Source organism: Lagenorhynchus albirostris, chromosome 10 (genome assembly GCF_949774975.1).
Source record: "Lagenorhynchus albirostris chromosome 10, mLagAlb1.1, whole genome shotgun sequence".
In the NCBI taxonomy this organism is placed as follows: Eukaryota; Metazoa; Chordata; class Mammalia; order Artiodactyla; family Delphinidae; genus Lagenorhynchus; species Lagenorhynchus albirostris.
In genome coordinates this window covers 7,273,167-7,289,386 of record NC_083104.1, presented here as the reverse complement: position 1 = coordinate 7,289,386, position 16,220 = coordinate 7,273,167, and the positions used below count along the sequence as shown (strand labels likewise).

The 16,220-nt window shown below is 54.7% G+C and overlaps 2 protein-coding genes across 4 annotated transcripts; one reads left to right on the top strand and one right to left on the bottom strand.

The window, feature by feature from the left end:
* Positions 1 to 88: 88 nt before the first annotated feature.
* CRELD1 (cysteine rich with EGF like domains 1) lies at positions 89 to 8,031 on the top strand. 3 transcript variants are annotated; one of them, XM_060161205.1, is made up of 11 exons: positions 89 to 118; positions 651 to 843; positions 1,080 to 1,162; positions 3,523 to 3,633; positions 3,935 to 4,026; positions 4,691 to 4,867; positions 4,952 to 5,047; positions 5,945 to 6,028; positions 6,228 to 6,323; positions 6,527 to 6,661; positions 7,457 to 8,031. In XM_060161205.1, the coding sequence occupies exons 2-11, from the start codon at positions 670 to 672 to the stop codon at positions 7,669 to 7,671; spliced, it is 1,263 nt and encodes a 420-aa protein (XP_060017188.1). In that variant the 5' UTR covers positions 89 to 118; positions 651 to 669; the 3' UTR covers positions 7,672 to 8,031. The 3 variants fall into 3 exon arrangements, with proteins under 3 accessions (XP_060017188.1, XP_060017189.1, XP_060017187.1); XM_060161204.1 differs by lacking the exon at positions 89 to 118 and having other exon boundaries at positions 131 to 843; XM_060161206.1 differs by lacking the exons at positions 89 to 118; positions 6,228 to 6,323 and having other exon boundaries at positions 127 to 843.
* Positions 8,032 to 8,999: 968 nt separating this feature from the next.
* Positions 9,000 to 15,059, bottom strand: PRRT3 (proline rich transmembrane protein 3). Its single transcript, XM_060161207.1, has 4 exons — positions 15,001 to 15,059; positions 11,734 to 12,808; positions 11,367 to 11,522; positions 9,000 to 10,759 (listed from the first exon to the last, which is right to left on the bottom strand). Exons 2-4 carry the CDS (start codon positions 12,749 to 12,751, stop codon positions 9,000 to 9,002), a joined length of 2,934 nt encoding a protein of 977 aa, XP_060017190.1. The 5' UTR covers positions 12,752 to 12,808; positions 15,001 to 15,059.
* Between the last annotated feature and the right edge of the window lie 1,161 nt (positions 15,060 to 16,220).

Sequence of the window (16,220 nt, the reverse complement as noted above, 5' to 3'; positions counted from 1 at the left end):
CCGCCCTCCGGACTGCAGAGCCGGCGGAGGGCGCACGTCTTACGCAGCCGGCGGAGGCGGCGGCGGCGGCGGCGGCGGCGGCGTTGAGGAGGCTGAGCCTGTGGCGTCCGCGGGCTTGGTGGGTTGTCTCTTCCTCCTCCGTGGCCTTCGTGGGTCTGGATCCTTCCTTGCCCGCTCGGGTGCCGTGCGTTTGCAGTCTGCAGACCCCGAACCTGACCCCTTCTCTTCGTATCCGGATCCGGGCTCCTCCTCCCCTCCCCAAGACCGGGGTTCCGGACTCCTCCCCCCAAGACCGTCCATCCGACCTCTTCTCCCGCAGTATTTAAAAATCTGATCCATTCTCCTTAATTCCGCTGATCCAGCCCCTAAGAACCATATCCCGACCCTAAAACAATGGGCTGACTCCTACCCCCTTGCCGAGGATCCAGGCCACCTCCCCCTGCGGTGACGAGGATAACTTGTTCCCGTCCAGGAATTGCAGAATAGGCTCCTTTCCCCAACTATCTCTCCTCCCTCTGCCTTACCCCAGTCTAGACCTTCTTTTCTTATAACAAAGATCTGGGCTCCCAGACCCGCGGCACCTCAGAACCCACGCTTTTCTTTCCCACTTGGCTCCTCCAGCGAACCCTCCCCATGTCCTGTGTCTACAGGTCCCCAGCCTGGGAAAAGATGGCCCCACGGGCCCCGAGGGGCCTAGCGCCAGCCCTGCTCTGGGGCCTGAGCCTCTTCCTTGGCCTCCCAGGCCCGGTCTGGGTCCAGCTTTCTCCGCCTCCCAAGTCTTCTTCCCCCACTGAGCCCCATCCATGTCATACCTGCCGGGGACTGGTCGACAGTTTCAACAAGGTGGGTGCACCAGCAGTGTAAGAGGAGGGGGCTAGCTACTATTAGCACAGGGGTTGAGAGCTGGGAGCTCTGGCATACAAGTCTGCATAGACTCAAGTGTCCCAGCTTGGTTACTTACTGGTTGTATGGCCTTGGGTAGGTGCCTCTCTGTGCCTCAGTTTCCTGGTCAGTGAAATATAAGTGCTAGAATGTGCCAGACACTGTACTTAGCTATGACTAGTTTTCTCCATTTCCAGGGCCTGGAGAGAACCATCCGGGATAACTTTGGAGGTGGAAACACTGCCTGGGAGGAAGAGAAGTTGTCCAAATACAAGGACAGGTAAGGAAGAGGCTGAAGGTGTGGATTTGTATATCTAACATCCCAATCTGTGCTCTGCTGGTGGAAGCCTGGAGACACTTGGGGAGCACTTATTCAACAAATGTCACTGAATATCTATAGGAGAGCACTAAACAAGCCAAGCAGAATTCTTTCTTCAAGGAGCTTCTATTCTAGTAGAGGAAACAGTGAATAAGTAAGTAAATAATGTCTTATCAGGTGAAGAACAGTAAAGCAGAATGGTGGGAGACATGGCATTCAAGGTATGACATTCGAACAGAGACCTGAGGTGCAGAAGCAAACTGTGCGACAGTCGGGGAAGGGTTTTGGACAGAGCGGGGCTGAGCTTGGTGTATTTGAGAAGTGGCTGGATTTGGAGTGAGCAGAAGGGAGAGTGGTGGAAGGTGAAGGCAGAGAGTCTTGAAGGCCGCAGAAAGGCATTCAGATTTCGTTCTGAGTGTAGCGGGAAGTCATTGGAAGGTTTGGAGCAGGAAAGTGATGTGGTATTATTTGTACCTATAAAAGGTCACTTACACTAACAGACTATAGGGGGCCAAGGTGGAGGAGCAGGAAGACCAGTTGGGAGGCTAGTGCACAGTCTAGGCGTGACGGTAGTGGTGGAGCTGGAGAGAAGGGGTCAGATTCTGGGTATATTTTGCAGATAGACTGATAGGACATGATGATGGAATCATTATGGGGTGTGAGAGACAAAGTAGAATAAAAGGTGCTTACTGGGTTTTGGGCCTGAGCAACTGGGTGAATCGTGGGACTGTCTTCCGAGATGGGAGAAACGGGTCTGGAATCAGACGTTCTCATTGAACATGTTGGGCTGAGATGTCTGTTAAACAGTCAAGTAGAGTTAGATTTAGGAGTCAGGAGTTCAGGGTAGAAGCAGGGCTGGAAACATGAATTTGACAGTTATCAGCGTATAGTCAGTGTATAAAACCAGGGGACAAGATGAGATTTTATTGAGAGGAGAGGCCTGAGTCCTAGGCCCTCTAGCTTTTCAATGTCAAACTGGAATTAGACCAGGTTGTCATTTCTGACCCTTTGTACCTTAGGGTCACCTCTCTGATCCTCAATTTCCTTATCTGTAAAACGGGAGTATTAATGCCAATCCTATTTCATAGGATCGTGGTAAGGATTAAACTATGATACGTCCTAGAAATAAAAGTTTCGTTATTACATAACAGTGGTCATTTTCCTTTCCCTCAGTGGGGCTTAGTTGCCTCATTTGGGAATGAGGGGATTGACCAAAATAACCCTAAGGGCACTTCTAGCTCTATAATGGTTACTGTTTTTTTGTTTTGTTTTAAATCACCTCCTATATGCCAGGCACTGTGCCAGACCCATTAAATATATAATATAATACATTTTATGTGTAAATGTATTTTTAAAAAATTTTTTATTGTGGTAGAATGCAATAACATAAAATTTACCATTAGAGATAGTCAGTATATTCAGGTTTTGCAACTATTGCCATTATCTAGTTCCAGACTGATTTCATCCCCCCCAAAAGAAACTCCATCCCTATTGAGCAGTCACTCTTCATTCTCCCTCCTCCCAGCCTTTAGCAACCACTAATCTGTTTTCCATCTCTATGGATTTGCTGATTCTGTTGGAATCATACAATATGGCCTTTTATGTCCGGCTTCTTTCACTTAGCATAATGTTTTCAAGGTTCGTCCATCATGTAACAAATATCAGTACTTCTTTCCTTTTTAAGGCTTAGTAATCTTCCATTGTATGAATAGATCACATTTGTTTGTCCGTTTATCAGCTGATGGACATTTGGGTTGTTTCTACCATTTGGCCACTGTGTATAGTATTGCTATGAACATTTGTGTACAAGTTTGAACACCTGTTTTGCATTTTCTTGGGTATGTATCCAGGAGTGGAATTACTGAGTCATGTCGTGATTCCATGTTTAATTTATGGAGGAACTGCCAAACTGTCTTCTACAGCGGCTGCACCGTTTTTCATTCCCACGTGCAATGTAGGAGGGTTCCAGTTTCTCCACATCCTTGCTAACACTTGTTATATGATATATTTTTAACCACATCTACCCAGCAAGGGTATTATATTCTGTTGTACAGATGCAGGGACTGAGCTACCTTCCAGCCAACCTAGAGGAGAGCCATTGTCCCCATTTTACAGATGAGAAAACACGTTCAGGAGAGGTTAAGTTACTTGCCCAAGGTCACACTACTAGATTGGAACCCAGGTCTCCCCAAATCAATACCCCTTCCATTGTGGCCTCTGGCCTTTGACATTATCTGGCATGAGGTGGGGAGGGGGGAGATTGTAAAGAGGGTGGTGGGTGGGCTGGAGTGTGTTCCTACCACCCATCCCTGTCTGGTCAGTGAGACCCGCCTGGTAGAGGTGCTCGAGGGCGTGTGCAGCAAGTCGGACTTCGAGTGCCACCGCCTGCTGGAGCTGAGTGAGGAGCTGGTGGAGAGCTGGTGGTTTCACAAGTGAGTAGCGGGGGCCTTCCTGGGAGGGGCTCAGGCAGGGCCGGCTGGTAAAGCAGAGGGTGGCGAGCTAGGGGCTGTGTCCTCATTCAGCTCCTTCCTCCAAACCCAGGTGTGCTGAGGACTTGCTGGGGGGCCCAAGCTCTCACTCTGAGCTGCAGACTGCCCCTCTGTCAGACGGGGAAAGGGCAGCCTTATGGGTCTTACACCCAAGACGGGCTGTATCACAGATCCTGTGGGAGGTTGCGGGAGACGGCAGCACCTCTGACACTGTCTCAGCCCCCTCACCATCCCTCCGCCTCAGGCAGCAGGAAGCCCCAGACCTCTTCCAGTGGCTCTGCTCAGATTCCCTGAAGCTCTGCTGCCCCTCAGGCACCTTTGGGCCCTCCTGCCTTCGTGAGTTTTTCAAGTTCCTCTTGGGGGATGGAAGGGGACTGCTGGGGCCAGGGATCCAGTCCTGGCTCGGCCCCTGGCTGGCTGTGTGAGCTCAGGCTTCTCATATCACTTCTCTGGACCTCTGTTCTCGCCTGCCTCACAGGGCTGGTGAGATGCACAAATCCATGGGGAACGGCTCTGAAAAAGGATATGGGGTTAGACTGAGTCAGATGCGGCCATGGTTTCTGTCATGTATTTAAGAAATGCCCCCCCTCACCAGGCATTTCCCATGTCTGGACTAAGGTGACCTTCCTAGGGACGGGCAGGTGTTGCTGAAGGCCCTGTTGTCACCACCTTTTTCTACACACAGTCCTGAGGCAGGAGCTGAACTTAACTACCAGCCCCTTTTAGAAAAATCTCTCTCAAAGCTGCAGATACAAAGAGCTAGCAACAAAGATGGTCAATTCAGTTTTTATAAAAGAAAAGATTTGTAAATAACCTAACTGTTCCACAATGGGGTGGAACAGTTCATACAGTTTTATGACAAAACATACAGTTTTATGACAAAATATTATGATGTCGTTAAAATTGTTTCCTCTCCAAAAATGCTTACTAATACGGGTAAAATATTCTGTACGTACAAGGTTGTATTTATGATCCCACCTGGTTTGGTGTCTGCCCACAGCCTGTCCTGGGGGTGCGGAGCGGCCCTGCGGTGGCTACGGGCAGTGTGAAGGGGAAGGAACTCGAGGGGGCAGCGGGCACTGTGACTGCCAAGCCGGCTATGGGGGTGAGGCCTGTGGCCAGTGTGGCCTCGGCTACTTTGAGGCGCAGCGCAATGCCAGCCATCTGGTATGTTCGGGTAGGTAGTCAAGAGGCGTGGCCTTGGGCAGGGACGTGTGGGGTACCTGCCTGCCCACCCTCATACTTCCCCCATTCTACCCAGCTTGTTTTGGCCCCTGTGCCCGCTGCTCAGGACCTGAGGAATCAAACTGTTTACAGTGCAAGAAGGGCTGGGCCCTGCATCACCTCAAGTGTGTAGGTGAGTGGGACCCTGCCCTAGGTCTGGAGGGGTGGGCAAGGTCTTGGGCTTGGTCCCCCATCAATACACACATCTCTGGGCTAGACCAGTCCAGTCCCCATCTTCATAGAGATATCAGCCTGGTTGGGAAGGCAGAAAAGTAACCAGGCGCTTATAGTATAGACTGATCGTTGTACAGTGAGAAATGTCTCTCTTCCAATTCAGTGGTAGTGGGGAATCAGGGAAGCCTTCTTGGAGGAGGTGTCACTTGGGTCAAGTCTCGAAAATTGAGGAAGGGTTAACCCGGAGAATGAGCATACTGAACTTGGGGTCAGGAAACCTGTGTTCGAGACGAGGGTAAAAGCTAAGCTGCTGTAACAGAAAGATCCCCAAAGACTGTGGCTTAATGAATTTCGAGGTTTATTTTCATCTCATATCACAGTCTGGAAGCCAGTGGTCCAGACTGGCAGAAAAGCTCTGCTTGTCATAGTCATTAAAGACCTAGATTCATCCTGTCTTACTGGACAGTCATCCCCTTGGGTGTTGAGGCTGGATCACGGTCACCTCTATGTATCATGACCTGGTATTCAGGAAGTGCGAAAGAGAAGAAAGTGCACGGAGGATCCAAGTCTGTTGTATTAAGGCCAAGTGAAAAGTGGAGCACATCACTTCTATTTACAACACGTTGGCCAGAACTGAATCACAAGGCCACACTTAGCTGCAAGGCAGATTGAAAAACACAGTCTCTAGCTCGACAGCCCTGAGTCCAGCTGCACCTCTGCATCTGTGTTGGTGGACAGCCTGCAGTATCAGCCACACTGTTTAAGCCTGGGCAAGTCCATTCCCAACAACCCTGGCCTCAGCTTCCCTGTTAGTGAAATAGGGATTGAAATCCCCACCCTACTGGCCTCTTTGCAGACATTGATGAGTGTGGCACAGAGCGAGCCAGCTGTGGAGCCCACCAGTTCTGCGTGAACACGGAGGGCTCCTATGAGTGCCGAGGTAACTGTCCGCTCCTGCGGGGGAGGGGTGTGGGGAGGCTAGAAGGAACTGCTCCACGCCTTTCCCCCAAAACCGCCGCGTTCCCAGGTGCTGGCACCGCCCCCCCCACCCCCACCCCCGCCCTAGGCCTCTTCTGGAGCAGGGCTTCCCCCAGGCATACGGGCAGCTCGCACCCTTGTCTGTCCTCTCCCTTCTCCAGACTGTGCCAAGGCCTGCCTGGGCTGCATGGGGGCAGGGCCTGGCCGCTGTAAGAAGTGTAGCCCTGGCTACCAGCAGGTGGGCTCCAAGTGTCTCGGTGAGTGTCCTGCCACCTGGGAGCGTCTCATCCACCACAAATTGACAGGGGCCGAAATGTGGACGGGGCGTGGGAAGGAAGGGTGGAATGTTGCCTGCGTCAGCACAGAGCGGGTGTCAGGATGTGAGTGAGACCAGAGTCAGGGGTGCTGCCTGTGGGACCCTGGCGGTCAGGGCTCTGACCTCTCCTTGGCCTCCGTCAAGACGTGGACGAGTGTGAGATGGCGGTGTGTCCAGGAGAGAACGAGCAATGCGAGAACACCGAGGGCAGTTACCACTGTGTCTGTGCTGAGGGCTACAAACAGATCGAGGGCATCTGTGTGAAGGAGCAGATCCCAGGTGAGCCCCAGCTCGGCCCCAGAAACCTGGGGAGGGGAGGTCCTTATCCAGGGGGAGGGCAGGCAAACCCCTCCTTCAGGCAGCTGCAGGCCCTGGCCCACCTGCACTGCCACCCAGCCCTCATGAGGCTGCACTGGGACCCGAACCCCACCTCTGACCCCCAGGGTGGCTTTTGGTGACCTCACACCTCCCAGGGTAGAAAGGAAATCGGACTTGGTGTCATATCATTCTGTGCCCACCGAGCCTCTTTCTTCATCTGCCCTTGCCCCGCCCGAGGGCTCTTGTAGGCCGTGGGGGTGATGAGACGAAGGACAATCACAGTGGTGACGATAGTGACCACTTCCACAGTTCCTGTGTGTCACACGCTGTTCCAGGCATATTGCATGTATTAACTTATTTCACCCCTAAAACAAATCCAGTGCTGTAGCTATTGTTCTCATCCCCATCTTGCATAGTGGAAGCAGGGACGCAGAGAGATGAAAAAACTTGTCCAGGGCCCCATGGCAAGCAGGTGGCAGAGCTGGGCGTCATATCCAGGCACTCTGGCTCTGCAGTGGGGCTAGTACACATGCCCTGACCCAACTCTCCCACGTGGCCTTGGGCAAACCTCTTCACCTCTCTGCGCCTCAGTTTCCCATCTAGTAAGACAGGGATAATAAATGCCCGTCTTGGAGTTGTTCTCAGCAGTAAATGACACTGTGTGCTGGCGTGCCAGGCAGGCGTGTGGCAGTGATGATCAGGTGTGTGGGAGGCTCCAGGAACAGGGGATGAGTGACGGGCGCTTCTCTTGCCCAGAGTCAGCAGGCTTCTTCTCGGAGATGACAGAGGACGAGCTGGTGGTGCTGCAGCAGATGTTCTTCGGTGTCATCATCTGTGCACTGGCTACGCTGGCCGCCAAGGGTGACTTGGTCTTCACCGCCATCTTCATTGGGGCTGTGGCAGCCATGACCGGCTACTGGTTGTCAGAGCGCAGTGACCGTGTGCTGGAGGGCTTCATCAAGGGCAGGTAATCCCTGCCACACCTGCAGCATCTCCTCCTGCCCAGGCTGCCCCCAAGGTCGGGACTCTCCCACCTGGACACTTGAGGCACTTGCTTTATTTTTGAGTGCGGTAAGCACCCTCTACCCACCTTATGGAGCAGCGCAGACACCTGGGCCTGGGCAGGTGAGGCCCTTGGGTGAAAAAGTAGCCCTATAGGTGGGTGCCATGAGATCTTGGCCTTGGGGCACTGGTCAGGCTTCACAGTGCTGTGAATTTTTTTAAAAAGTGTCTCCTCGTTGTGGCTGCTCGTGAGCTTTGGCCCCTGCCCAGGATGTGGGGGGAGGGTGTCCCTTCACAACCCCCTCCTGCCAGCTGCATGCTGTCAGCTCCTGTTTATTTATTCATCTCAGGAAATAAAGAAAGGTCTTGGAAAATGGAGAAGCTTGTCTTACTACCTGCCCCCACCCACCATGGGTTGGCCTAAGCTACTGAGAGCCCCTCCACCCTTGGGGAAGTTTCCTAAAACCCTGGGAAACTGAGGGTATCCTGACGGAGGAGCAGTAGAAGGAGGACAAAGGAGAGGGTTGGCCCTGAAGTAGTGTTAAGAGAAGGGAGATGGGATGGAGGAACCAGGCTTAGGAGTGGAACTTTCTCAGTTCAGTACCAGCTATCATTTGCCAAAGCACCCTGACAAATGACTTTCATCTCTGAACTTCACTCTTCTCATCTATAAAATGGGCATGATAACGCTTCTCACTCAGACTTAATGTGAGAATTAAGGTGATGGATGTGAAAAGCTGAAGACAGCGTACAGCAGACAGATGTTCCATGAAATATTGATAGCCATTATTTCTAAAGTCTCCAAGGGTTGAGGGCCCTTTCCTTTGGAAGTCCTCCCCTCCGCAATAAACACAGCACTTGAAATCACTGGTGGGCATATCCTCTAAACAAGATCCTGGCATGGCCGCAGGGAGGCTTGAGCCAAGTCCTAAGGGTTTATTTCTTTGGCACAAAGAGGACAGTCTGGACAGTCGAGCCTCATCTTCACACTGGAGAGTCTGGATGGGTTGTTAGGGCACCTGGACCCTGTTCCCCATTCCCAAATACGTGCATGTCCACCCTGTATTCCGCATAAGTCATGGCCTCTGTGCAAAATACCCGCTGAAAAATAGAGATATTTTAAAAAACAAAAATCTGGGGGTGGGGGTGGGTTCGTGTCCGGCTGTCTCCGGAGGCTGCAATCAGTTGGGGCCCAGGAATACTCCCGGAATGTTTTTCAAATGCTCAGCATCCCAGAAGGTCATGCTGCGGTAGGGCCATCGAGGGCGGGGCCCTGGTTCTGAGTTTCTGGACCCCCTCAGAGCTCGATGGTGTCACTGGAGGCGCTGCGGGAGTCTCCGGGCTTGCATTGAGGCTGGATCCCATTCTGGGGCTCCCCGGGCCGGGCGGGACCCGGGGCAGGAGCTGGGGCAGACAGTAGCTGCACCGTGCTGGGCAGCTCATCCAGGGGCAGACTGTCCATCGACGACAGCCCGTGGCGCCAGGGGTTCCAGCTGATCTTGAGCGAGCCCCGTGAGAAGCTGTCCACGGAGCTGCCGGAAGCCGCCCCTTCAGGCTCGTCCGCTACGTGTGGTGGGACCGGGCCGCGCACGCGCACGTCGCTGAGCGACCGGCTGCGGCCGCGGAGGAGCGAAGAACCTGCGCCGTCTGGCTCGGCGTCGGGGTGGCTGCCCCGGCGCGGCCGTAGCGCGCCCCCGGGCGGCGGGGAGGCCAGGCCACGGAGGCCGCAGCGCCGGAAGATGCTGTCTCGCACCAAGTGCTCTCGGAAGAGCGCGGCGTCGATGCTGCGGCTCAGGTTGATGGGTGATGGCGGCCGCAGGTCCAGCTCGCTCATCGATGGCGCCGGCCCCATGCTGCTGCGGGACAGTCCCGGGCCACCCAGGGGACCGCGGCCCAGCGACGCAGCCGAACCCCAGGCGCCTGAACTGGGCGTGGCTGGAGGCCCACCCTCCGCCGGGTTGCGGATGAGGCTCTTGCTAATGTCCAGGGTACCTGCGCCGACGCTGCTGGGCCCCGCGTAGCAGTTGTTGGGCCTCTCGGGCACCTCGCTCTTGCCGGAGGGCGCAGGGCACGCCAGGCGCAGCAGCTTAGCCCAGCAGGCGTGCTCTGTGGGCGGCCTGGGCCGCGCGGCGGCCAGAGCGGCCAGCGCCAGGGTGAGCGCCCACGTCAGCTCCAGCAGGCGCAGCCAGAAGTGGACGCCCCACCAGGCCCACGAGAAGTGGCCCACCCGGCCGGGGCCCGGGTACAGCCAGAGCGCGGCCGCCAGCTGCAAGCCACTGGCCAGCAGCCCCAGCGCGCCCGCCACGGCCAGCAGCCTCGGGCCTGGACTGGCATCCCAGCCCCTCGGCCCGTCCAGCAGGCGGCGACGGCACAGGCAGAGCGTGCCCAGAGCCACGGACGCGCCCCAGGCGCACGATAAGCCCTGAGCCAGGAGATTGAAAGCAGGCCTCGCCGACAGCAGGTCTGTGGCGAGCAGCCCCAAGCCGTGCGCCAACGCCAGCGCTCCCAGGAGGAGAGGGTTCTGCAGCTGCTGTGGCAGCCCCGCGCCCAGGCCGAGCAGGGTCAGGGCCGCCAGCGCGGTGAGTAGCAAGGGAAAGGGCAGATTGTAGAGCACCAGGCCGGCGCGTAAACCCAGTCGTGCCTGCGAGCCATAGGGGTCGGTGAGCATGTAGGCAGACCGCAGCCCCGACGCCACCAGCACCAGCACCGCCGCCACCAGTGCCAACCGGGGCCCCGCAGGGGCGGCTGCCAGCGAGGCCAGTGCCAACAACGCAGGCAGCAGGAAGAGCACCCCGACCCCGTAGACGTGCAGCTCCCAGGAAAAGCTCAGCACCCGCCGCAGGGGACCCCAGCGCAGGGGGGGTGAGGTGGCGTTGGCCGGGGGGCTGGAGGCTGGGACTGATGCCACGGAGCTGGCGGAGGGCTCCGGAGGGGGTGGCTGGCCCAGGGCACGCTGCGTGGTGACCCGAATGAGGCCCCGGCGTGACGTCGAGGGGGCCTGGACAGGGGGCGCTGGGGGATGGCTTTGGGGGCGCCCCGGCCACTCCTCAGCTTCATCTGCAACAATAATAATATTAAAATAGCCCTTTGAAAGGTACTTTTGATTTTCCATCATCCTCCGGTGTGGTGAGCAAGTTACTTAACTTTTCTAAGCACATCTGTAAAATGGGGATGGTAACAGCACCCCTCCTCACTGGGTTGTGGTGAGGATTAAATGTTTAGCACAGTCCCCAACACCCAATAAGTGTTAAATGGATGTGACCTATCATTTTTATTAACATTCCAGCAGCTCTCAACGGGGACTGCATATTAGAATCACCTGGAGATCAACTCAGTCAGAATTCCTTGTGCTGGGGCCTGGGCATTGGAATTTTTTAAAAGCTCCTCTGGCGAACTGTGGGAGTTGGAGAATCACTGCACTAAATATACCCATGTATACTTAAGAATTTATATTTAAGAATTTTCTAGCCCCCAAAGTGCAAATGACTTCTCCCAGAGTACCCAGTGAGTAGTAGTTTATTATCCTAAGTTGTTTGAAGTTGTTGGCCATTTCCTTTAAGGAGGTGTTTGTCCCCATTCACTCCCCACCCTCGCATATATACCTCACACAAGTTCTTAGGTGTTAGAGTACCCGATCTCCCCAACCCCTAAGCCATGCCCTCACCTGGCTGCAGGGCTCCCACAGGGCTCTCTGTTCCGTTTGTAGTTGGGCCAGGGTCCGAAGGGCCAGGGATGAGGGACTTGGGGGTACCTGGGGCCTCCACTGCTCCTCTCACCCGCTGGGGGGAGATGGGGGCTGCTCCATTCATTGCTGCTATCTCTGAAATAACAAAAGCAGTCATTGCTTTGCCTGACCCTCCAGCGTTCCCCAAAATCTAATCCCCCAGGAGGGAGGCACAGTCACCCTCATTTGCCAGAATGAGGAAAGCAGGACCCAGAGGGATCAGAGGTCACACAGAAACTGGGGCATCCAGCTGCCCTAGAACACTGCCCGTCCCAGCCCTGCTCAGCACCCTCACTTTGATACCCACCTGGCTTGGGCTGCCCATGAGGAGTCTCTGAGGCTGGGAGACCTGAGGGCTGGGGTCCTGATGAGCCCCTAACATCAGGGAGGTCAGTCTGTTTGGGTGAGGGACTTGGAATACTGACTTCCCAGGTCTCCCCACCTCCAGCCTTCTTGGGGAGCTCCATGGGCAGCTCCTCAGCAGGAGGAAGGCTTCTGGCCAATGCCAGGTCCGGCTGGGACCCAGGCTCCTGAGAGGATGCCACCTCAGCTGGTGATGCTGAGCCAGCATCAGGGGCTGCTGGCTCCTGCTGAGTGAGGAGGGGGCCTTGAGCTGCCTCCTGGAAGTCCTCCTCACTCCCACCCTGTTCTTTCAGCCCTGGCCTCATGACAGTGCCTGGGCGTGGCGCAGGAGTGTGGGGAGGGCCCTTGTGGTGCCAGGGGGATGTCTCTGAGACCCTGATCTTGGCTTTGGCCACAAGACCCTCATCTCTAGGTGGTCGCTGTCCCACTTGGCTTCCAGGCTGCCCTGGGGTGGGGGGAACTGTGGCTAGCCCGAGTTGGAGTCTGGGAGTTGTGGGGATGAAAGTGAGCTGGGGGGTGCCCACTGGATAGGGGGCTGGTGCTTCTTGCTCCATAGACTCCTGTGATTCAGGAGGTCCTGTCCAGCCCTGAAAAATTGGCCCTCGAGCCACCTGGAGGTCATCAGTTACTGGGAGTCCTTCTCTCTGCACCCCATGGGATGCTTTAGGTCCATGCAGGGCTGGGCCAAGGGAGTCTGTGGGCCTCTCAGGCACCTCCTCAGCAGGGACCTGGGGGACATTGGAGTTCCAGGGGCTCTCATCTCTGGGCTTCTCCCAGAAGAAGTCAAAGGCCTGGGGCTCTGTGCCAACAGGGCCCTTGGGGTGGGCTCCTGGGATCAAGTGTGGTTCCAAGTCCTCAAGTGGCCTGGGAAGGCCCCGGCCCAGGGCAGAGCCAGCCCCCAGGGACAGCAGCAGCAACAGCAGCAGGAGGCCATACACACAGCCCCAGGGGCTGGGAGCCATGGTCCGCTCTGATGCCTGGGCCTGGAGCCCTCAGCTTCCAGTCTTCACGGGATGAGCCTAAAAAAAGGAGGGGGTTGGCATGAGATGGGTCTCCCATGGCTGCCCCAGGGAAGCTGGTGGGAAAGAAAGGAAGAATCCTCCTCCTCTACCCGCCCCTTCCTCTTCAACCTCTTCATGCTGCCCAGAGTGACCTTTTAAAACTGCATCTCTGGTCATGCCACTTGCCCTAATTCTAAACCGTCAATGGCCCCCATCGCCCTCACGAGAGAATATAAGCTCCTCTCCTGGCCTTCCAAGGCCACACCAGGATGCTCACCTCACCCTCAACACCCACGGAACTGCCTGGCGCCCCGCCTTTGCTCCTGCTCTTCCCTCAGGCTGCAGTGCCCTCTCCCTTCTCCTTCACTTGCTGAAATCCTATTCTTTTTTTTTTTTTTTTAAATCCTATTTTTGAGGGCCCAGGTCAAATATCAGAGAGGTGGAGAGGGAGAGAAATACACCCATGCCTTTGAGGAGTGACCTGGGTTTCAATCCCAGTTTCACCATTTCCTGAGTGAGTTACTTTTCCCCTCTGCATCATGGTTTTCCCATCAGTAAAATGGGTATAATAGTAGTACCTAACTCAAAGGGGCTCTTATAAGACATAACAAAACACAGGATGGGCCAGGCCCATAATTGCAGCTTAATAAGCATTAGAGCCCTTTTACTTTTCCTTTTGTCCAGAAAGCTTTCTTTCCCACCAGCCCCCTTAACTATGTCAACAAAAAATTGGAGGACATACTATGTGCCAAACCTTGGGGATAAAGCAGTGAACAAGATTGACAAGATACCTGCCCTCATGGAGCTGGTGTTCTAGGTAAGAGACAGACAATGAATAATTTTAAATAAGGTGAGCTATGGAGAACATAAAACAGGGTTAAGAGATAGAAGGAGGGGGGGCTACTTGACCCAGGAGTGCTAGAAAGGCCACTCAGGTGATATTTAAGCTAAATGCTGAATGGGAAGAAGGAGTCAGCCATTTGATGATATCCAGAAAAAGCATCTGGAGGAGGGAACAGAAAGTGCTGAGGCCCTTCAGCAGGAATGAGGAGCACAGCAGATTCAGGAGAAAGGAGCAGAGGGAGATGAAATCAGGAAGGTGGGCCTTTCTCAAAAGCCATGAAAAGGCACCTGCATTTTATTCTAAGTGTCCCAGGAAGCCAATGGAGATGTTAAGCATGGGAGTCATGAAATCTGAGAAGTGTTTTAAAAGGGGGAGAGAGGCTAGTGCAGAAATCCAGGTAGGATATGATGGTGGCTTGTTTCAGCTTGAGTATTTATTTCCCTGACACTCCCTCCACCCTTTCCTGTCACACCAGTCACATAGTATAATAATCTCCTCTCTCCCCCACCCTCCTGGGGCTTCTCAAGGGCTGCATCTGCATCTTTTATTTCTTGTCTCCAGCCACTGCATATGCCTGGCCCAGGTGGATATTCCCTTATGGTGCCGCTTCCTGAGAGTCCCTAATGGAACCGGGAGGCAAGACGGGACCCCACGGCCAGGAAAGGGGGACCAGGAGAGGGTGCCATTGGCTGTGAGAGCCCGTGCCTGGGTGTGTTTAGGGGCAGAGGCCCTGTTCCTTTCCTCTCTGGGAAACAGTTATGCTCAAAGACCCTTGGTGGCTCACAGACACCTTGAGAAGCCGAAGAAAACTCCAGGTGCGCTCCCCAGGAAAGTGTCCAGGTTCACCAAAGGTTGTGGGTAATTTTAGGGGGAATCAAAGACCCCTTAAACCCATTCCCCAATCTGCCTCATTAGTTCATTTCTCAAACATTCACCGAGCTCATGCTCTGCTCCTGGCCCAGGCTAGGTGCTGGGGACCCAAAGAGAAGGCTCAGTTCCAGTGTGGGGAGTGGTGGTGAGCTGAGGGGGAAGGACTGGAAGGCCACTAACACAGGCACTGGTTAATAATAGTACTCCTGTTTTGAGCTCTTACCCACTTAGGCTCCTGTGCTAAGCTTAGCTGCTTGTCCTCGATTTTATCCACCCCTCCCCAAACAAGCTGGTGTGGGTATACCCATTTCGTAGGGGAAGAAAGCAAGGTTCAGAGAGGTTGAGCAACTCGCCCAAGGTCACACAGGCTGCAAATGGCCATACTAGGGGCTGTGAAACCCGCATTGGCTCATTTTACACAGGGGGTCCGAAAAGCTTTGCAGAGCAGGAGAAGCAGAGTTGGGCCTTCAGCGATAAGCATCTACCATCTACTCACCACCCGCAATCCAAGAGATGTAGTCACCTCCGGATGAGAAGGGGGCTGCACAGTCCTGGTTTCCTGCTGCTGAAGAGATTTTTTTGTGTGTGTGGGGGGGTGTTCTCCCTCCCTCAGGGACTGGGAAGAGGCCGGCCTGGGGGCAGGGCGAGGGCCGCCGCAGGGCAGCCTCCAGGAGCTGGTCCATCTCAGGTTACCTCTCCTTTTCCTCCATCTCCTCTCCCCTGGCTCCGCGCCTTCCCGCAGTGTCCTGGGTGGGGGTGCACGCTGGTGCAGGCCCTGCCGCTCGCACCTGAGAGGGGGGCTGCAGGCCATGCTCCCTGCCTGGGTCCCGCCATCACCCCCGCCCTAGTCCAGCTCCTCACCTGGGCGCCGAGCTGGCAGCCCCCGCGTTCACCTTGCGCGCGTCCCTGAAGCCGCTTGCCGCGCCGCATCCTCCGAGATGCTCAGACTTGGCTAACAGAGCCCGGCGCTGCCGATGGCGGAGCCCGCCCACAGGAGCGCCATCCCCGCTTAACCCTTTCCCCTTAGGGGTGGATTCTTCTCCCAGTCCTGACCACCCCTCTCTGAGAGATTCTCAGGGCTAAGAAGGGAACTGAGGTCACCTCCGAGGGATGTAGAAATCACTTACGCAGCATCCCCGAAAACGGGGCAGCCAATCTCTGTTTGCATACCTCCTGGGACGGGGAGCTCACTTCCTTAATGTCTCTAGACCTATATCCTTATAGGGCTACATACATACTACATACGGACCTACAGGTAAATCCTACCTACAGCTTGATGTGTATCCTTCAGCTTTTTCAAGGCACAGCCATATATACTTTTTAAATAGAAAAGAGATCATACTGTACATGTCGTTCTGTAACTTGCCTTTTTCCCCTTCGCTTTGCAATATATCCTGGCACATTTTCCATGTACATTTCTACAGATCCATCTCATTTCTTGTATTCAGTGTTGAGAACTACAGCATATGATCAGCCTGTCATTTTTATTTATCTGGTTCATGAGGTTGGACATGTAGATTGTTTCTAGCCTTTTGCTAGCAGGAATAATGAGGCAGGGACATGCTCGCATAGACATCTTTGTGCACGTGCACTAGTGTACCTATCAGATAATTTCCTCCCTGAGGCATGGTTAGGTCAGTGGGTCTGCACATCTTCAGGTCTGTCTGTCAGAATGCTCCAGGTCCCTCTTTGGACAGCTCCTGATGTACTAAATCT